The sequence below is a fragment of the Leucopleurus acutus genome (genome assembly GCF_964270905.1).
Source record: "Leucopleurus acutus genome assembly, chromosome: 2".
NCBI classification, from domain to species: Eukaryota; Metazoa; Chordata; class Mammalia; order Artiodactyla; family Delphinidae; genus Leucopleurus; species Leucopleurus acutus.
Genome location: NC_139143.1, coordinates 46,758,829 through 46,781,470, shown reverse-complemented (window position 1 = coordinate 46,781,470; position 22,642 = coordinate 46,758,829). Strand labels below are relative to the sequence as shown.

General features: G+C 46.5%; 1 protein-coding gene across 3 annotated transcripts in view; it reads right to left on the bottom strand.

The window, feature by feature from the left end:
- Positions 1–22,642, bottom strand: part of HHAT (hedgehog acyltransferase) — a gene marked incomplete at both ends in the record, with an annotated part of 350,098 nt that overhangs the window by 149,406 nt on the left and 178,050 nt on the right. For all 3 annotated transcript variants that reach the window (XM_082832662.1, XM_082832660.1, XM_082832661.1), the window contains one exon: positions 12,609–12,644. In XM_082832662.1, the coding sequence (XP_082688788.1) occupies positions 12,609–12,644 (36 nt within the window). The remainder of the gene's footprint in view (positions 1–12,608; positions 12,645–22,642) is intronic.

Below are 22,642 nucleotides of genomic sequence, written 5' to 3'. Positions count from 1 at the left end.
AGGTGAGGTTCACAATAGAAGGGAAACGGAAGATGAGGGGCCTCGGTTACGGTGCACACAGTACAAATGAGGAAACCAGGGCACGTTCGGTTAATATTTAACAGGAGGAACTGACAGAACTTAGGGACCAAAATGGGGGACGTGAAGGGTGGTGACGAAGGGCATTTCCAGACGGACCCCAAGGTTTCTGCATTGGTTAATATGGGTGGGGAGCCATCCCTAAGATGGGGGGAGAGTAGGGATGGGACAAAGGGGAGGTTGAGAGGGGGTAAGAGTAGATAAGGAGATCCTTTTGGGGCAAGCTGAACGGCTAATAAGATGCATGTTGATCTTTCAACTAAGCAGGCAGAAATACAATTGAACACCCAGCACCTCTACAAAGGGAGCAGACACATGGCATTATCATGTAGACCAGTGTGGGCCAAGAGAATGTTCGTGATGATGGAAATGTTCTATATCTGCCTTGTCCAAGATGAGAGCTACACGTGGCTATAAGCACTTAAAATGTGGCTAGTGCAACTAAGGAACAACAAAGTTTGTAATCTTGTCGGACTTTAAACCATTTAAACTTAAATAGCCACAGGTGGCTAGTAGCTGCCGTATTAAAGAGCACAGATCTGAACAGGAGCGGCTCGCTAATAATAAAAACAGCAGAGCTGCTCATCAGAGGCTGCCGAGATTGGAAGGGACCTTAGAGTTGATCAGGTATAATTTTCTCATTTTACAAAGAAGAAACCTAAGGCCCCCAACAGGAGAAGCGACGGGCACAAAATCACTGCAGCGAGAGAGCAGCAAGGCAGGCTGGAGCCACGGCCTTCTGTATCTGATCCAATGCCCTTTCCATTTCACAGGCTGCTTCTGGTACAGATGCAAAAATAACTGCAATTTTATTTAAATCTGGAGTGTGGAATCGATGCGGCTCATGGGCAAAGCCAAGTAAAGATCATGTACTCCCCCTGCCGAGCGAGACATCCCAAACATCACTGGGTAAGCAGCTACATCAGATACTTTAGAAGCAGGTAACAGAACCCACTCTGGTTAGTTTTAATATGAAAGGAATCGATTAAGGAAGGACCAGCAGTTTGCACTATCTCTGAGAGAGGGTCTCAAAGCCCGGCTTGGAGGCTATGCAGTCAGGTACTGTTGTCAAATCACACCACCACTGCTCTGATGGGGACCCTACTGTGCCTGCCACTGGGCTCAGGGGAACGGCCAGCCAGATATCTGCCCCTCCACGCTGGACGGCACTGCTGCCAGGATCACCAGAATGCATTCCACGGCCCCCTCCCTCCACATGTCATTCTCAGTAAAAGCTAAAGAGAGGGGAGGAGACTCTTACGACAAAGGAAAGCAAGTTTCTGGCTTCTACCTGGTGCAGAAGCCCCACAGGTCAGAAATTAGGAAAAGAATTTTTTTAAAAGGCACTGGGCTTCCCTGTTGGTGCAGTGGTTAAGAATCCACCTGCCAACGCAGGGGACACGGGTTCGAGCCCTGGTCTGGGAAGATCCCACATGCTGCAGAGCAACTAAGCCTGTGCGCCACAACTACTGAGCCTGTGCTCTAGAGCCCGTGAGCCACAACTACTGAGCCCGCATGCTGCAACTACTGAAGCCTGCGTGCCTAGAGCCCGTGCTCCACAACAAGAGAAGCCCCCGCTCCGCTCGCCACAGCTAGAGAAAGCCCGCGGGCAGTAATGAAGACCTAAAGCAGCCAAAACTAAAATAAATAAATTAAAAAAAAAAAAGGCAACACCACCACCACTTAACAAATGCCCTGTTGAATAAATACCCCATCTGTACTGGTTTGGACCACGGATTTTACAGCCCATCCCACGCAGCAGCATCCTTCCCTGACCCAGAGCTTTGTACACTTAAAATTATGTCTCTATATTGCAAATTTTCTCAATTAATTCACCAGGGGCTCTTTTCAATTTTTTAAATGATACATTTATTCACCAGAACATCTATATTGATAGAAGCTATGTATGGTGGGAAGTGAATTATGCATTTCGACTCTTGGAGCGTGAAGGGTTTCTTTTCTTTTCTTTTTTAATCTGGATTTTCTAATTAACAAACTCGATATAGCACAGCCATGAAGATGAACAATTCTGGAAAGTTCTTCCTCAGAAGTGGCAGCAGTAGGAAGGAAGCAAGAGTGGATCTGAGAAATCTTCTAAGAACTGAAAAGTATTGTAATGTGAGGCTTAATCATCGAGGCTCTTCCATCCTAAGATTCTACAAAGGGAAGGAAAAGACTACAAATCACTCCAGGTGTTGGAGTCTGGGGGAAGAGAAATGCTGTCTTGGACAGTGATTGTGATGGGGGAAGCCAGGAAGGGGTTCAGTCTGTGACAAAAACTGAGAATGTACCAACCGAGAATATGAGGGGAGAATATACCAACTCATTATGCAACAGCTCTCATGAGCGAACCAGATGGAGTTCTCCTCCAGGCAGCCCCAAGGTGGGGGACCAGTGCTGTACTTAGATCGAGGAGGCCTCCTGTCCTGAGGGTGGCCGACATCCAAGGGGAGCGGCACAAAGACAGGAGCACGGAGGGTTAAGAACTGGACCTTCAGAGACTCCACAGTGAAGGAGCGAGAGCTCACGAGGCAAGATGGTTACTTGTCCCCCTGAGAAAGCTACAAACACCACCCCAGGTGGCCTTCCCAGAGCCAAGCCACGGTCTCCAAATGCCTATTGCCAGGTTCCACCATCATTTAACTGCCTCCAGGTTCATGTCCACATGTATAATCACACCTTTTACAACACACCAAGCAAATGTAAACAGAAGGAAATTAAAGGATAGTTAGGGCTACTGTTCCTCAACACAGAGTAGCTTTCACAGCAGCTGGTTGTCAAAGAAACTTCCCTGAGGAGCATGGACAGGCCTGGGTCACCAAGCTCCAGCTCACGGTAGAGCAGCATGGTAATGGCTGAGGTTCAAAGATCACGATTTCACTAAATTCCTAGCTAAGCCTGACACAGACCTGTTACACCCCTACTGAAAACCCTCCAATGGCTCTTACTGCATCTAAAAGAGACCCTGCTCTTCTTCACCGTCCGGCCGTCGCCTCGTCCTGCAGCATCACTTTGGACCCTTGGCTCCTTGCTCCACACCCTCCAGCCCCACGGGCTTCCCTCCTTCCATTCCTCAAGGGGCTCCTTCCCATCTCAGGGCCTTGGCGCTTGCCCTTCCCTCTGCCTGAAACAGTCCAGCCTCAGATCTCCCCCGGAAGCCTCTTCCCACTCACCCTTCTCTTACCCAGGGTCACCTACCGCCTCCAAGAGGCCCTTCCTGCCCATGCTATCGAAGGGAGCTAGCTCTCCCACCTGGCTCCTCCATCACATCACGGGCATTACAGGGCTTGCTTACTTGTTTTCTCTGTCTTCACCCACACAAGGCAAGCCGAGGGAGGGCAGGGGTATTGTCTAGCTCGTCATTGCTTTTATCCCAGCTCCTGGAATAGTGCTTAGACCACTTAATTGGTTGCATAAATAAATGGATTAAAAGAAAAAAGGATCACGGTGATGGTTGACCAGGGCTCCCTGACCTGTACAGGCCTCTGCTATGGGGGTGATGGCCAGTCCTGGTGTCTGAGTGATTCCCTGGGCCCAGCACCGGGACCAACTTTCCAGAGCCCTGAAGACAAGGGGTAACACCCCAAAATATGGACTCATTTTCCACTCTACCTTCATTGGCCGAGCAGCTGCCAGGAACAGAGGCCGCATCTCCCGATACCTGGCAAACACATGCAGGATTGCCTCACGAATTGACTGCTTCTCTGAGGTACCTACCAGTGTATTTGGGGAGAACCTTCGAGAACAAGTTGAGGAGCGGCTGTCCTATGAGACTGGAGAGATTCCACCAAAGAATCTGGATGTCATGAAGGAGGCAATGGCTCAGGCAGAGGAAGCGGCTGCTGAGATTACTAGGAAGCTGGAGAAACAGGAGAAGAAACGCTTGAAGAAGGAAAAGAAAAGGCTAGCTGTGATTGCCCTGCATCTTCAGAAAACAGCAGTAGGACCCCGGAGGAATGTGAGGAGACAGATGAAAAGACCCAAAAAGACGAAGAAGCAAAAGCCCCAGGAGGCTCCTCAGGAGAATGGAATGGAAGACCCCCATCTGTCTCCTCCAAACCCCAAAAAAAGAAACCTTTTTCCAAGCAGGAGCTGGTTAGTAGTGATCGTGAAGAGCCAGCTGGTAGTGGAAGTCTTACCAAGAGGAAGAAATCTTTCCCCAAAGAGGAACCAGATAGTGACCCTGAAGAGTCAGGAAACAAGAGGGTCCCCCAAAAAAGAGGATATTCTCTTCCAAGGAGGAGCCTCTCAAGAGGCTGCTGCCAGCAAGACCTGCAGCTCCAAGAAAAAGAAAAAGCTCCGAAAGCTATCCCAGGAAAATGAGAATGGACATTTCCCTAGGAGGGCACAACTTACAGAGATATTTCCCAACCCATCCCCTATAGCCCAATAAAAATAAAAACAAATTCACGAGTCAAAAAAAAAAAAAAAAAGAAGAAGAAAGGAGATGGTTACTAAGTCATGTTACATTTTTGAGAAATAAAACGTATTCGTTAAACATTTTTTTAAATTAATGGCGCCAAATGCTCAGGCGACCACTTCCCTACGCTCTATGTCCTTGGGTTAGTCAGACTAGAGATACTGGCTTCAGCTCTGTCACCAGGAAAAGGAACTTTCTCAGTCCACTGCTCTACTCTTTTTTTTTAATGGAATAAATATTACCTTATTTAAAAATGGAGATATAATTGACATATAGCCTGTTAAAAACAAGACAATGGGCCCAAGATGGAGACACTTATGCTGAGCGTGGAGAAGGCCGCATCTGAGATGGACCTGAGAGAAGCAGGACTTGGATATGGGGGCAGGGTGGGCACTTCATGCACAGGGAACACATGAGCCAAGAAAGGAATCCAGGGAATGGGGGAAAGACAGAAAGCAGCATTTAGACCCATTTGGCGGTGACCCAAAGGAGAATAATGGTGAGATGAGATGGAAAGGGAGCCTGAGACCTACTGTGGTGGACCCAGGACATTGGGCGGGGTGGGGGGGGATTAATCTGGTTCTGACAGAGGAAAGAGAATCACTGACTGGTTCTGAGCAGGGAGAGACAGCATCAGGTAAGTCGTCAAGGGTTCAGAAAGGGATAGTGAGCTGCCTAAAGTCACACAGGAAGGGGAGGGGCCAGGCCTCAAACCCTGTCACCCTGATTCCAGAGGTGAAGTGGGGTAGGGGGAAGGACAAAACTAACCCCTACTACGTCCCCACTGTTTCCCCAGGCACGGAGCTAAGTGTTTTGCATATAGTACTAAACCTCACTACAGCTCTATGAGGGAAGAAGCCCAAATTACTGACAAAGGTGCGTATCTTTCCTCCAGAAACAAAGGAAAGGGTGATGTGAGAGATGGTGAGGAGACAGACTCAACAGGATCTGGAAGCTGACGGGGCCCGGGAGCAACGGTGGCTGCAGTCACCTTCTCTTCAGCAACCTGCCGGCATCCTATGATCTGCCTCCGTGGGGCCGCTTTGGGATCCGGCTTTCTTCACGCACAAGTTCCTCGCTTTTTATTGAAAACACTTTGTTACTGGAACACCACACAGCTCGTGAGCTGCTGGTTTCATATTCCACAAGTCAAATGAAAGGAAGCTTTAAAAAGAAGGCTGGGAGGCTGCAGTCCCTGCAAAGGAGAGGAGTGTGCAGTGGCCAGGGACCAAGGGGACTTGGTGGCTCCGACCCAGGTGCCACATCTCTCCTCCCATTGCCACTAAGAGGGGATCAGCAGTGCCTAATCAGGGGCAGAAATGCAGAGGTCAGGCTCCCTCAGGCGGGGGCAGCTTTTTAATCAGCTCATTTACTTTTTATACCACTATTAAAAAATTATCTACGTAGACAGACAAAAGTTGACTTCCGTGTTATAGTCACACAATAACAAATTCAAAATCCTATGTAACAAATCAGGCATTTGGCCTCTGGGTTATCACCTCTGTGTGTGCTGAAAAATAGATATATATTGGTTTTATCTTCCCTCCTTTTATATTTGTCTATAAAAATATACAGAGGGCTTCCCTGGTGGAGCAGTGGTTGAGAGTCCGCCTGCCGATGCCGGTGACGCAGGTTCGTGCCCCGGTCCGGGAAGATCCCACATGCCGTGGAGTGGCTGGGCCCCGTGAGCCGTGGCCGCTGAGCCTGCGCGTCCGGAGCCTGTTGCTCCGCAACGGGAGAGGCCACAGCAGTGAGAGGCCCGCGTACCGCAAAAAAAAAAAAAAAAGAAAGAAAAAATATATATATACATAATGGTTTCAAGTATGTATTTAAGTTGTTTCTAAGCTACTAGACTGAATACAGATGCTAATTATCTTCCTGGTTCTTACTCCCAGGACCAAATGCCCACATTCTTCCTCAACATCTCCGCTTCCAGAGCAGCTCAGAGCCTAAACAGGTCTCAACTGTCCTGAGGAGACACAGGAAAGAGAGAGGCTTATCCCCAGCACTCTTCCTTCTCCTTCTCAGGAGGACGCCTTTAGCCTGAAATGAATCTCGCTTTTGACTACTAGACTTCTTTTTTTTTTTTTTTTTTTTGTGGTATGCAGGCCTCTCACTGTTGTGGCCTCTCCTGTTCCGGAGCACAGGTTCTGGACCCGCAGGCTCAGCGGTCATGGCTCACGGGCCCAGCCGCTCCGCGGCATGTGGGATCCTCCCGGACCGGGGCACGAACCCGTGTCCCCTGGATCGGCAGGCGGACTCTCAACCACTGCGCCACCAGGGAAGCCCTTGACTACTAGACTTCTTAAAGATGCAAGGCGGACTCTTTTGAACATGTTGGACATCATACAATCCAAGACATATTTCAAATGACTTCTTTATCAGCACCGTTAACTATAGCAAATGTGGTGGTGAACTTCAGGGTGCTCAGAATAGAGGTGGAGAAAAACTACCCTGTGATTCATGAAGCTTCTGTTCTGCTGTGGGGCTGGTTTTATGAATGGGTCAGGTAGGTACAGGTTGTCACCAAGGGAAAGATAAAAACCGTTTTGCTTATTTCAGAATTCAGTGAACCATTAATTCACACATCACTGAAATGTGCTGCCCTCTGACAATTCAAAGACCCTCCAGACCATTGTGGGATCCCAGGATCAACCTCCAGAAGAAGAACAAAAGACACTACAGAAGTGAGCAGCTGGCCCATTCTACCTTCTCTCTCACCAGAACAAAATCACGCTTCAAAAGGGCACAGCTGTGCTGTTTCATGGACACATTAGCATTTGTACAGGATTGAATCTGCACTATACTGAACATTCTCTAGGCAGAATCTGTTTGCTTATGCAAAGGAATTTATCTTCTGATGAGTGTATTAACTCCAGAGAGCTTCTCAAACAGCTTTAGGGCCATGCCTGAGGCTCACTGCCTTTTTCTGTTTGCCTAAGAAGTACCCATGGCATCACCGCCACACTGCACTTCTGGTCCTGACAGGATATCAAAACAGTCTCCCAAGGACAAAAGTAATGACTCTGATGCACTCACACATGGACTTTAGAATAAAAAGGGAAAGTGATGACCTTTATTGAATAAATTGCTTTTTTTTTTTTGGCAGCGCCATGAGGCTTGTGGGACCTTAGTTCCCCAACCACGGATTGAAACCAGGCCCACGGCAGTGAAAGCACCGAGACTTAACCACTGGACCACCAAGGAATTCCTGCTATTTTTTTTTAAGTTAGATTCTTATTTGAAATATGTATTTGAAATGGATTAAATAGCTAAATATAAACAATACAGAAAGTAAGACGAAAACACAGGTGAATACTTCACTGTTTTTTACATGCATAAGCGTAGGAGCAATTGTTTAAAAAAAAAAAAGAAAAACACTGACAAGTTTTATCTTTCAGACAATATGTAAGAGGGATGTCTCCAGGTTTTCTCTGAAAAGTCACGAGAGCATCCTGTATTACTTAAACCGATTCCCCAACCTGAGGAACTTAGAAGAGGGCAGGGAGGTAGGTACAAAGCAATTAGAGGATACCTTTCATAAAAGGGGTAGGGCTGGCTACAATTCTGGGTAAAATGAAATATGCCTCAGTCAGCAAGAATCAAACCGAACATCACTAGTCAATTCTACTTTCTTGCCAAAACTTAACTAAGCTAAATTTAAACAAGCCATCCTGTTATCTAAAATCAAAGAGCTGGTTTCTTCTGTAATCTCTTTTCCTAGATTGGTCACTTTTTTCCTTTTTCTTTTGTAACATCACATTAAGAATTCCAGCCAATATTCTTCTGAGGCTATTTCTTAAGTGAGTTGTGATTACTGTTTCCTGAAAGTCTTCCCTTTGGTTTCTGTAAGATGCAGAAGGACCGAGCACACTGAGTTTTCCCACAGTCATCATAAAACGCCAATATCAAAAATGCTGACATTTCATTAAACGTGACAGCGCCTTCCGGCCCCATAGCTCAGTGAAGCACTCCAACAACTTAAAAGGAAACATGTCCCTCCCTGCAGTTGCCCAGGCTGAGATCACAGATAGGGCTCTTGCCTTTGTGGAAACTGATGTCATTCCAGAGAAGTCGGCATTGCTTCCATCAACGTAAAAGATGCAGCTGATTAATTTCAGGCATGCTGCAGCTTCTTTCCTTCCAAACGCTAAGCATTCAATACAGCGGGACAACCCAGAGTACATGCTAAGAGTTCACTGGAGCCAATAAATGCAGTTAACTAAAAAAAAAAAAAAAAAAAAACGATGCCAATTTCTCCAACATCTCCTCTTTTACAAAGGGAAATATATTTTCTTCTCCCGGCCATCACAGAACAAGAAGGGTCCCACAAGTACGACCCCACATTCTTCCAACCTCTAAGGTGCTCTCCAGCGGTATACTTCCAGGAAAGTGCCATTGCCCACTGGAGTCACTAAGTCACCATTCACTGCTTTGTTTCTCCGTTCCCCCGGCAATCGTGTGCTGCTTCTCTCCACCCAACTGAAAACACTTTCTCTAAGTCTAAAGGGCACTTAAGACCTTCTGGTGGCTAAATACAAGAGCTCCTCCAATTAAAAAGAAAAAAAAAAATCCCCACTCAAACCACCTTCTCCACCAGCTGCCATGCCTTTCTTTCCTCCCTATCACAGCTTAACTTCTTAAAGGAGCTGTGGCTGCCATTCCCTCACCTCCCACTTTCATTGTGCCCACACCCTTCTTCAACCCCGCTGGCTTCTGGGGTCGACATGCAGATGAAACAGTTCCCACTAAGGTGCCCGAAGATCAACAGGGCTCAGTCCCCACCAGGTGTGACCTCCCAAACTGGGAGCAGAAAGGACCCATTTTCTAAGGACAGCTGCAAACAAAGGGGTTTGCACCCCATCCTGGGATTACTAAGAGATGGACAACTGACTGCTCCCCCAACCACCTCCCTACTCCACGCCCGGCCCCACCCTATCCCCAAGCTGGTAAGAGGACCGAGGAAGAGACTCCTTCGAGCCCCTAGGTTCCTGGCTTAATGGGGAGTGCTGCTGTATGTTGGGGGAGGGGATGAAGAGACTTCATCCAGAGACTGGGCATGCCTGCAAGAAGGGGAGACTTTTACTCCCACAGTGGATAACAGTGGGCACGTTGATTTGTCCTGCCCCTACCAGAGTAAAAGAAAGGAAAACTGCAGGAAGATAGCAGGGCAGAAAGAAGTCCCAGCTCTGCTTGGTTCACAGAACAACCGATTAAGGTGACTAGTTGAGCATCTTACTAGCACGCACCCATAAGGGCCTCCTGCCAGGGCCAGGGCGTCCCAGCATCTGTTCCAGTTACATTAGAGGCACTTAAACCCTTCCCTCTGCCTCCTCCGCACCCAACATAGGAAACACGGTTGGAGCCCAGAAGAAGGACAGGGAGGAGGGGTCCCAGAGGCAGACCACCCTCCTCACTTCAAGTTGCTCAAACCACAAGGCTGGCAAGAGATGAGCTCAGGGAAAGCTGTAAATCAAATGTCTATTTTCCTCACCGTGGTATTCCCAGATGTAACCAAGGAAGTGGCACATGGCAGGCTTAATAACTATCTGTTGAATAAATGAACAGCTTCTTCTTAATCCTCACCCTCTGTGTCCTTTCTGCCTCATTTCATTCATTTACTCATTCAGTCACTTCTACACAAATGTTTGTTTTTTTCTTTGTTTGGTTGGTTTTTTTTGTGTTTTTTAACATCTTTATTGGAGTATAATTGCTTTTCAATGGTGTGTTACTTTCTGCTTTATAACAAAGTGAGTCAGCTATACATATACATATATTCCCATATCTCCTCCCTCTTGCATCTCCCTCCCACACTCCCTATCCCACCCCTCCAGGTGGTCACAAAGCACCGAGCTGATCTCCCTCTGCTATGCGGCTGCTTCCCACTAACTATCTATTTTACATTTGGTAGTGTATATATGTCCATGCCACTCTCTCACTTTCTCCCAGCTTACCCTTCCCCCTCCCCGTGTCCTCAAGTCCATTCTCTAGTAGGTCTGTGTCTTTATTCCCATCCTGCCCCTAGGTTCTTCATGACCTTTTTTTTTTTTTTAGATTCCATATATATGTGTTAGTATACAGTATTTCTTTTTCTCTTTCTGATTTACTCCACTCTGTATGACAGACTCTAGGTCCATCCACCTCACTACAAATAACTCAATTTCGTTCCTTTTTATGGCTGAGTAATATTCCATTGTATATATGTGCCACATCTTCTTTATCCATTCATCTGTTGATGGACACTTAGGTTGCTTCCATGTCCTGGCTATTGTAAATAGAGCTGCAATGAACATTGTGGTACATGACTCTTTTTGAATTATGGTTTTCTCTGGGTATATGCCCAATAGTGGGATTGCTGGGTCGTATGGTAGTTTGTTTTTTTTTTTTTAAGGAACCTCCATACTGTTTTCCATAGTGGCTGTATCAATTTACATTCCCATACACAAATGTTTGCTGAAGGTTGATTCCATACAGTTTAATTATGGAAAGGTGATTGAGGCGTGTTCCCTGCCCTCAAGAAAGTTACTAGAGAAAGTAAGAAAAGTACAAACTTGCAGCTACCACAGTAATTATGTGAACAGTAGCACAGGAGTAATACAAAGTACCAAAGACATTAACTCAAAAAATCCAAACAACTCCCTGAAGTACACCCAGACAGTTTTTCTTATCGGTTTAGGTATAGAATTCTCATGCCTGCCTTTCCCATGACCACTGGCCCTTTAACCCTCCTAACTAAAATACATTTACCCTTGATGTGTCAAGGGTAACTGTTTACACACCGCCTTGTGTGTGTCATATCCTGGAGAAAGCCAGGATAATCCAGATTCCTTGGGTCTGGGGTAGGCCAAGGAGATTTCCAAGCACAGCCTTGCATAAAGACCTAGAGAAAGGACAAGGTATGTATGGCTTTGCTCGGAACACCGCCATATGCAATCTGTCACAGAGGAAATGCTGCTGGTTTAGGATCAAGGTGATGCCAAAGATGTACATGTCCCCTCAGACAGCATCTTAACCACAGGGAGATGGCCATGCATTGTGGAGGACTGAACTACTATAACATCTACCCAGAAATCACATGTGATTTACAATACTGTTTATTAGTGGACTCAGAATTAATTAGCATTTAGAGCTACATATTTGCAGAAAGTAAATCACTCCACATGATTTCTGGTTTCCTTGTGATCTTAGCTTATAGTCCCTCAGCAACCATTATTGCTCCCCACATATATTTTTGATAGGTATTTTTAATGACCACTTTCCACCATTATTAGAATAATGAATACATGCTCAATATAATAAAAAATCTAAAAAGTACAATAAAGTTTATAACAGGAAAAATATTGTGCATATTATTACCAACACTGTTAATCTTCTGGTATATTTCCATTTAACCTCTGTTTGATTTAATAGCTATTTGGAATTAATATGCCCCATAAGCCAACGCTGGTAAAAATCACCAGTATACTAGGATATAAACTGCCGTCTGTGATCTCTTTCAATGATGAACAAGACTGTATCTTCATGATTGTGAAACAAGTAGTAGATTCAGTTTAAAAAGCTTAAATTCAACGGAGGGAAAATTGGTCAAGAGGGTTGTTTAATGTATGAATGCAAGCTGGCTCTCTTCACTTTTCTTTTTTTTATAAATTTATTTATTTACTTTATTATTTATTTTTGGCAGCGTTGGGTCTTCATTGCTGCGCACGGGCTTTCTCTAGTTGCGGCGAGCAGGGGCTACCCGCGGCATGTGGGATCTTCCTGGACTAGGGATCGAACCCATGTCCCCTGCATTGTCAGGCGGACTCTTAACCACTGAGCCACCAGGAAAGTCCCCTCTTCACTATTCTATTTGTCTTTCCAGTAGCCCAATAGTTGGGTAACTATCATTTCAGATACAAACCCCTTTAAAAATAAATTCCTTTGATTGTTTAAAAAGAATATTCTTGTGTGATTCTGGGAGGCACAAAAAACAGAGCTAGTGGTATTTTCTTGTCAAATATATGGTTGCCATTATTTATCAAGATATCTCACAAGGATTTTATTTTCATCTCAGTATTCCATAATAGACACGCTATTCCAATGATACCTAAAATAAAAACGATTGGCTTACCTAACTAAGAAATCATGCAGTCCAACGTCAAAATACCTGTTGAAGGGAGACAAAGACAAGCATATCAATAGAAGATATTCACAACAGTGGTGGACTTGACCAAAAATATATCATTCACATTTGGAACATGGTGAATATATGGATTACTCCATGACAGTGGTTCTCGAAGCATGACCCCTGGAGCAACCACAGCAGCATTCCCAGGTCAAATTCTCAGTCCCCACCCTCACACACTGATTCAGAAATCCCGGGGATGAGGCCCAGTAATTAGCTTTAACAAGCCCGCCAGATGATTCTGATGCAGAACCACTGCTTCATGAGAGCAAAAGTATCTCAGCAAGCCTAAACTCTCTCTCTCTCTCTCTCTCTCTCTCTCTCTCGAAACAGAAGCCAGAAAAGTGAACTTCACCACTTTTCCAAAAGGGGAGTCATTTTATAGCACTAGTTGTCTCTGATGTTCATTTACTCAAAAATAAATGAAATTATGATTTAAAAGCATGAATCCACACTGGCCAGAGGGAAGAAGAGGGGTGGGGGAAGATGAACTCTGTTCTTCCATCTCCTCCTGGCCATAGTCCCTGGAGCTTTTCGCAGGAGAGAACGACCCCCCCATATCCGGATCCGCTCTAGCAGGGAAGGGAGAAGGCAGTTCCATGCACTCGCTGGTGAGCCTGCATTGTGCTTGGGCGTCACACAAGCATCCAGAAAGCCCTGGGCGGTAGTGGACCCCTTCAGTGACAGCCTCCCTCTGACACCACCAGACTGGCTCAGTCCATATGAGTGGGACTGCCTTGGTTGCCCTAATGAGCACGCTTGTTCCCCCTAAACCTCTGCCCGCTTAGCCGGTGTCCTTCTCTCACCTTTGGGTCTGGCCCGAGTCATGATGGTGCCGCCCACCAGGTATAATCACTACTCCTAACACCTGGATGGTGGTGGTTATGTGCCACCCACTGGACTGGCCTCTCCAGTTAGCAAGCAGCCTGGGGCAAGCCCAAGGGACTTCTGTCTCTACAGACAGTGAGCAGTGGACTCAGAAATTCCCCCTAGAGTGGGGTCCAAATGCCCAGGCAGGCCCTGACTGTCCCTAGCATCCAGGTCCACCCTAGCCCTTCCCTGGAACATCTCAGCCTACTTGGCACCCCACCGTCCCCGACATATAGCAGGTGATTACAGATATTAAGATTCTTTGTGGGATATCTTTAAATGACAAGATTCTTTCATGCGCTCAAGCATCTGTTTATAGATTATAGACACAGGGTAGGTGAGAATAAAGAAACAAAGCCAAAATACGAGGTACCTCATTTATTATATCACTTACCTGAAAGAGTTATATAATTCAGGGAAACTCAAAGTCAAGGTATTGTGGGTAAATTCCATCTACTCATAAGCCTCTGAGCAGAGCTCTAGAGGGAGATATACCTGCAGGGGTAGCTGATTTGTTTCAGCTGATTTTACATTGACCTGGATAAGGTCAATTCCTATACTCATATTTAACACAGATTTAAAAAAAAAAAGAAACAGAAATGATCCCTCCTCTCGACCAAAACCAAGGCTACATTGCTCAGCTACACAAGTAAAACCTTCATATGACAGACAGCAATTGTACGTTTGCCAGAACAGCAATATGGGCGGTAGAAGTATGTATGAATTAAAACAAAGATTTCAGTCTTTTCAATTACACCAGCAACAGACTCTGTTACAGGAATCAGAGGATGAAACAGACATGAAAGGAATCACAGAGACCCTCAAGTGTAGAGGTGCGGTAGGGGAAGAAGACCCTGAAGCAATAATGAAAAACCTAATAATATTCATAGAAATTGTTATTCATTTAGCACCTAGAAAGTGGCAACTGCTCTGTTCAGTACTCACACACGTACCTGGTTGCCGGCGAGGTAGGTACTGGCATCCCCATGTATCGGTGAAGGAAATAGAGTGCAGAGGCTAAGTAACTGGCACAGAGCTCACAGCTAGGAGAGGACAGAGCTGGGAGTCAAACTGAGCCCTGAAAGCCACAAATTATGTGCTCCTCCCACTAAAAGTACAGGCTCTCACTGCCCCTCATTATTACTAATTGAAAATGGCTGTTGATTTTAAATCAGCGCTCCTTTCCACCTCCACCTGACCTCTGCTTCCCCCTGTTCCGGGCAAGCCCACGGTCTCTGCAGGCGCCACCTACCTTCTCAGGTCTTAGAGTCGGCCAGGCTCTGGAAAGCTGTGTCGATTCTCTGGGCTCCAGCTTCCCCACTGGGAAAAATGGAGACCCCTTACTCGTAGGGAGGTTATGAGAATTAAGTGAGAAAATAGAGATACGGGGCTTAGCACAGCGCTTGGTCCACCACGTGTACTCAATAAATAGTAGTCTCCTTTCCTCCAGTTTTTAAGAGTTGTTTTAATGGCAGCCCCATTCCTGATAACTCAGCAGGAGAAGCAAGCCACATTAAAAAGAAGGACATATGGGGCTTCCCTGGTGGCACAGTGGTTGAGAGTCCGCCTGCCGATCCAGGGGACACGGGTTCGTGCCCCGGTCCGGGAAGATCCCACATGCCGCGGAGCGGCTGGGCCCGTGAGCCATGGCCGCTGAGCCTGCGCGTCCAGAGCCTGTGCTCCGCAACGGGAGAGGCCACAACAGTGAGAGGCCCGTGTGCCGCAAAAATAAATAAATAAGTAAAAAGAAGGACATAAGTTGTCTTACAATGCAGCCCAGAAAGGGAGGCCATTTAATCCAGGGCACGGGCAGGGCCTGAGCCCTGGAGAAGGCGGCAGCAGGGCTGGAACTCTGAGGGGCGAGCACCAAGCTCAGGGCAGAGGCAGGCGAGCCGGAGGATCAGTGTCCCACAAAGAGCCTTGAAGCTGAGTGCAGGGGTGAGGGCTGGGGTCACGGGGAGCCTCACCCTGCCTGCCCCGCTCCTGACCAGCATCTCATACTGGCACACCAATACACACCAGTGCACACCCAGCTTCACCTGTAGCTATGGCGGCCCTAAAAGTCAGGGTCTAAATGTACAGAAGTGAGGGACTGTGACACAGGTTGTGTTTCAGACTGTTTCCTCTCATACACGTGTGACTGGTGGCGGATGGAATTTGAGGCTGGGACAAGCGGAGGACTTTCAGCATCCTTGTGACAGGCAAGCTGTCAAGAGAACAGTATAAAGAAGGGGTCCCCGACCTTTTTGGCACCAAGGACCAGTTTCGTGGAAGACAATTTTCCCACGCACCGGGGGGCAGGTGGGGGGGCAGAACGGTTCAGGCAGTAATGCGAGCGATGGGGAGCGATGGGGAGTGGCTGGCGAGGCTTTGCACAACCTCCTGCTGTGCAGCCAGGCTCCTAACAGGCCGTGGGCTGCTACTGGCCCGAGGCCCAGGGATTGGGGACCCCTGCTATAAAGGGTTAATAATTACCTGGAAACAAGTAGAATGGAGATGGTCGAGGTGAGGGTGGGATGGGGATTTGCATCAGAAAACGTGACAGGAAAAATGCAAGAGGACAAAAACAGAACTATTTCATAGGTAAACATGTCTTACTCCTTTACGGCATTAATGCATCTGGTATTCGTTCATTCGATAGATATTCCATCTGGGCCTTCTATGGGCCAGGCATTGGTCTAGCCCTGAGGATGCAGTGGAGGGTAACATGACAAGGCACCTACTTCTCACGGCACTCACATTCTAGGTGGAAGAGGTGAACAACAAATAAGCACTTACATACAGAAGATAACGTCAGAGGGCAGAGAATGCACACACAGTGACAGCACAGAGGGACAGGCCGTACAGGCACTCTGGGAAGGCCTCTCTGAGGTGGTGACATTTGGGTTGAGATCTGTATGGTCAGAAAGAGCCAGCTATGCAAAGATCAGAGGATCTAGTGTTCCAGGCAGTAGGACATCCAGAGAAAGGGCCCAGGTTGGGAAGGAATGGGGCAGGTGAGAGATGGAGAAAGAAGGCCCGCGTGACTGGAGAATGGTGAGCGAGGGGAGACGGGGACGGCAGAGGTTGGGAGCGGGGGGCAGGGACCAGATCTGAAAGGACTGTGCATGCATGATAAGGAGTTTGGCTTTTAATTTAACATTGATAGGAACAGAGGAGTGGTATTTTTTCCTTTATTTAAATTTCATTCTTCCAGCGGTAGAGCTGTGGTATGCTTTGGTTTGCATATTAAAAAGAACACTCTGGGTGTCCTGAAGAGAATGGATGGTAAGAGAAGCCGGAGGAGGGCAGGGAGACCACTTAAACAGCCATTGCAGTCCAGGTGAGAGATGATGGGGGCTCAGCCCCCAGGTGGAAATACTGGAAACGAGAGAGGAGAGACGGGGACGGATTCCAACAGGATTTTGTGTGGAGGCAAAAAGACTTGTTGACAGACTCATGCAGGGTGGGGCAAATAAAGGGAAACATAACCTGCAAAATAGGTGTGAGTGCCTCTTATCACTCAATTTCAAACCAAGCAGCCTCAAAGTCTTGGCTTCTTAGGGAATTACCGCCTCAATAATGCTTGGTGACCCACATGCAGATTAAGGGAATGAGAATGGCCTGGTGATTAGTTACACTTAAAAATGGCCCACCTGTTGGGAGAGCTATAAGTCATAGCAGTATTTTTTTCTTTTTTTTGTTGTATTAATTTATTGTGGTGAAGTATACCTCACATAAAATTTACCATTTTATCCATTTTTAAGCGTATAGTTCAGTGGCATTAAGTACATTCACATTGTTGTAAAACTATCACCACCATCCATCTCCAGAACTTCATCTTCCTCAAGTGACACCCTGGGTTTCCTCTATACAATGGAAAAGCTGATTTGGGCTCCTTCCAAAGGGTGCGGGGTGGGGTCTCACACAAGCAAACCAGTGAACTCTAGAAATATGTTCTCCTTGGTTTTCCTGGATAGATGGAAAAGGTGCCTTAAGGGAGCTACAGTAGGAAGAGAATACTATTTTTGTTTTTAGATTTGTATGCCAGGCACTGCTAGGCAATCTGTGTATTCTTTCTTTTAATCCTCGCAACCACCCTGCAAAATAGGCCCCTGTTTCATAACGCTGCATGGCCTTATCCCCAGCCACCTAGCTGGCAAATTGCTGAGTCAAGACCTAGCTCAGAGCACCAGATGCCAAAGTCTGTGTTTTTCCCTTCATGCATTTAGCTACTGACCCATTTAACAAATATTTACCTTGTGCCTACAATGTGCCAGGTGGTGAGGATTCAGTAATGCATGGCACATAACCCCCCCGCTTCAAGGAGAGCAGAGCCTAGTAAAGAGGTGGGAAAGTCAATAATAATTCAATACAGTGCGATCGATATCAAACACTGTCTCCCTCGGTGAACTGCAAACTCCTTAAGGGCAAGAACCAAAGGCAGTCACCAAGTAGATTCTCAGTAAGTATCTATTGGGTGAATCTGAGACAGGTTGGGACCTGGGACCCGGGACTCTTTGCTGCAATGCTTGTACCTGGACAAAGGTCTCCTTGAGCAACAGAATACAAAGAAACTATAAGGGACTAAAAATAAATGCATGCATGCACACAGCTGGGGCAAATTATGAACAAGATACAAAAAGGCCAAAACCCAACGGCCACTTCTGAGGTGCATGGAGCAAAAGCAGGGCACTGCGCACCATCCCCTCCCCCACACACACTCACAGAGCACCACAAGGGGTCACCCAAGCCACTCCTCCAGCCCAACCCACCGGTCCGCCCCAACCCTGACCCCATTTAAGGGACCAGCTGGCTCCTCCTCAGGCGCGAGCAAGGGAACCTGTTACTCGTGTTCGCCCCCTCATGCTGCAGCAGGAGTCCCAATAAAGCCTTGCCTGAATTTCTCGTCTGGCCTCTTATCAATTTCTATTGATTAAAGAGTCCAAGAACCCAGATGGGTAACAAATCAACGTGTGACTGATGTGCTGTCAGAAGGCACCGACGCCCCCGCCTGCTCTGGCACTTAGCATAGTACGCTGCAGATAGCAGATGCTCAAACGTAATCATTTAACACATCCATTACTATATGTAAATACATAAAATTAATACCCACAGATAGAAATGGGGCTTCGCTCCTGAAATAAGATACCTGCCAAACTAGAGCACCATTATTCTGATCACCTTTTAAGAAATCTCTCACGGCTACCAGCTCACAGTAAACCAAGATATCCTTATGAGGAGACATAAGCAGCAGCGGTCCTGTGCATATTATTCCCGGTTCCTTAAGGAAAATAAAGATGGGAAATCTTCTGTGTGCATGTGTGACGTGGACATTTTTGTTGTCTGAACATCACCTGATAGCAGCAACAGTTTGACAGAGGAGAGGGAAATGTGGAACAAGCTGCAGTATCCTAATAAGGCAGTGAATTTCCCATCACAAGACGAGTTCAAGCATGGGTTAAAAGGGTGTTTAGAGGAGACTGAACCGTCAGACAGAAAACCAGAATAGATGAACTTAAAGCTGCCACCTAGCCTCAGGCTTCCGACTCCCTGTTTCAGTCCCTTTCAGGAAGCATCTCTAGGTATGAAGCCTCACTTCCATAGCAGTAGCTCGTGTCTGATAACCATGAGCAAATTAGTAGACTGTGCCTGGGCTAATGCTTCCATTGCAACCCTGACGGTTTATTTATTACAATTCTGACTGCTGTTCCTGTTGGGGCCTCACAGTGCATCAAAATTAGGGTCGTACCACCTGCCAGAGTGGTGTGCACTTACATTTACTCACAGAGCACAGAGAACCCCCTCTGAGAAAAGGAAGGGTCAGGCCAACACAGCATGTCCATGGCAGAACTCAGACCAGAGCCCACAGTTAGATCCAGGATCTGTTCTGCTCTGCCGGGCTGCCTGCCTTTTGGGGTCCTGGTCCTCTCTCCCAGGCTGATCTTGGCTGGTTGGGAGCTAGAGTTTAAAAAAAAAAAAAAAAAAAGCAATGAACTGTGGCCAGAAGCTGCAAATCTCATATAATCACTGAGGTATGGTTTAGAACAGCGGTCCCCAACCTTTTTGGCACCAGGGACCGGTTTTGTGGAAGACAATTTTCCACGGACCGGGGCTGGGGTGGGGGATGGTTTCAGGATGATTCAAGCGCATTACATTTACTGTGCACTTTATTTCTATCGTTATTACCTTGTAATATATAATGAAATAATTACACAACTCACCATAATGCAGAATCAGTGGGAGCCCTGAGTTTGTTGTCACTTGCCACTCACTGATAGGGTTTTGTTTTTTTGTTTTGTTTTGTTTTTGTTTTTGCGGTACGCGGGCCTCTCACTGTCGTGGCCTCTCCCGTCGCGGAGCACAGGCTCCGGATGCGCAGGTCCAGCAGCCATGGCTCACGGGCCCAGCCGCTCTGCGGCACGTGGGATCTTCCCGGACCGGAGCACGAACCCGTGTCCCCTGCATCGGCAGGCAGACTCTCAACCACTGCGCCACCAGGGAAGCCCACTGATAGGGTTTTGATATGAGTCTGCAAGCAACTGATTTATTATGGTCTCTGTGCAGTCAAACCTCTCTGCTGATGATAATCTGTATTTGCAGCCGTTCCCCAGTGCTAGCATCACCGCCTCAGCTCCACCTCAGCTCGCCAGGCATTAGATTCTCATAAGGAACCTAGATCCCTCGCATGCGCAGTTCACAGTAGGGTTCACGCTCCTATGAGAATCTAATGCCGCCGCTGATCTGACAGGAGGCGGAGCTCAGGCGGTGATGTGAGTGATGGGGAGCGGCTGTAAATACAGATGAAGCTTCACTCACTTGCCCGCTGCTCACCTCCTGCCGTGAGGTCCGGTTCCTAACAGGCCACAGACCGGTAGTGGTCCATGGCCCAGGGGTTGGGGACCCCTGGTTTAGAACCACTGTTGTTATGGCCACTTAGCATGACACATGTGGGGCAGTATTTGGTGAGGTACCATATTCAGATCTCAATCCTTGCCTCGCCTTCTTCAATGTACAATCCTCACAGTTTTTCATCTCCAGACCTGTTTATCCCACGAGTGGGCTGCCAAAGTTTAGCTCTCACATTCCTACCTGGGAAGTCTGAAGACTGACTTAGAGGGCTGGAGGTCAAAACGAAATCAAATCACTAGGAGAATAAAGTTTACACCCAGACTCAAGAAGCCCTGATTAGTTCTGGTTGGGCTACCTAACGTAATTTCAAAGAGTGAAAAAGACCTTAAAGTTTATCGGCTCTAACCTCCTCACTTGGCAGTTTAGGAAAGAAAGGATAAGGAAGATGAAATAATTTGAAACACAACGAGCAGCAGAGCTGAGGCTTAACAGTCCAGGTCCCCTAGACCCCAGTTCTAATTTATTCAAAGTGTCACAATAGCGCCCTCCTCTCGGCCTCAATCAGCGTCTTTATTTTCTGAGAATGCTCAGGACATAATATTGTTACTTAGAACAGGTTTCCTGTTGACATCATATAATGACCGACATCAGGTCACACCATCTCCATCACCACCTGTAAAAGTCCGTGTATAGAGTCTGCAGCATGCCATTCCCTCACTTTCTTATGCTTTTCCACAGTCTGGTCCAGTCTGGATCTAACCTGCCTATCAATTTGAGATTAGAGCCTGCACAGTCACGAACAGAAAGTGATGTGGGGAAAACAGGGAAAAGTGAAAGTGAAGTTAGGCCAGTCAGATCCCAGTTGGCAGCCAAAACATGTTTGGTGAAATACAGTTTGACAGGAAGGTAGAAAATGAGAATTGTAGCCCTGGGAGGACAAATTTTCAAAAACAAACATAGTGAAAGCTAGTGCCAGGTTTTCACATGACAGCTCTTCACTTCATCAGACAAGTGTGTCTGCCATCAGATTATCAGGGAGCAAATTCTGAGAAAATAACCCCAAAGCCTAGAGATCTGGACATCTCATACTGTCAGAGAAAGACAAGAAGAGAAGGCACAGTGCCAGGCATAAGTGGCTTGGGAGTGAAGAGCTATCCTAAACTACAGTGGAAACCACATCCCATGTTTCCTTATGTGGAATTAGAAATTCAAGGTCTGCTCTCTGGCTCTCCCACTTCATAGTATTTGATCTCAGGCAAAAAAAAATAAATCATCCTTGCATGTCTCAGTTTCCTTCACTGTGGCATGGAGATGATGATACCTACAGTGCCAAAAAGGAATAAATGTAGTGGGTACAAGTGCATTCTACAAATGTTCGAGATTATTTTCTCTCCTCCTCAGTCTTTATTATGTTCCTAAAAACTCTTCTCCAAACTGCACTAGTGCTACTTATATTCATTCATCTATCCCACAAATATTTATGGAGCCCCTTCCAAATGTCATGCACTGCAATAGATGCTTAGAATACAACAGTGAACAAGAAAGCTAAGTTCCTACGCTTGTGTACATTCTAGAAACAGGTCCTTTATCCAATGTGTGACTTGAAATATATTCTCGCAGTCTGTAGCTTGTCTTTTTATTTTCTTAAAATTGTCTTTTGAAGTGCAAAAATTTTGAATTTTTAAATGTCCAGCTTATCAACTTTTCTTTTATGGATCATGCTTTCAGTGTCATGGCTAAGACATCTTCGCCTAACCCACAGTCTTGAAGATATTTCTCCTATGTTTTCTTCTAAAAGCTTTAAGTTTTGCTCTTATATTTAAGTCGCTAAGCTATTTGAAGTTAACTTTTGTGCATGGTGATCTAAGTGTGTCTTGCTTTTCATTTCTTCATGTAAAACTATCCACTAGACATACTGGCCAACATGAAAGGTCACTGGCAGCTTGGACCAGTGCAGTCTCACTGAGTGGCTGAAATGGAAGCCAGGCCAGAGTGAAGAGTGAATGAGAAGGAGAGGAAGCAGGGACAGTGGGTATAAATAACTCCCAGGTTGGGTATACAGTGTGGTCCTAAAGGGGAAAAGGGAGGGTCGTAGCTTCAGAAGGATGAGAGGTGTTTTTTTTTGTTCATCTAGGGGGAAATTTTCCATTGTGCCAAGGGATGGGTGCAGAAGCCAGCAGAATTAGTAGAGGGAGGTCTTTTAACAGAGTATGAGACAAAGTCATCCGTTGAGAGAAAAATGGATAAGAGTTACGTGGTAGACATTTGCTGCTTCTGTT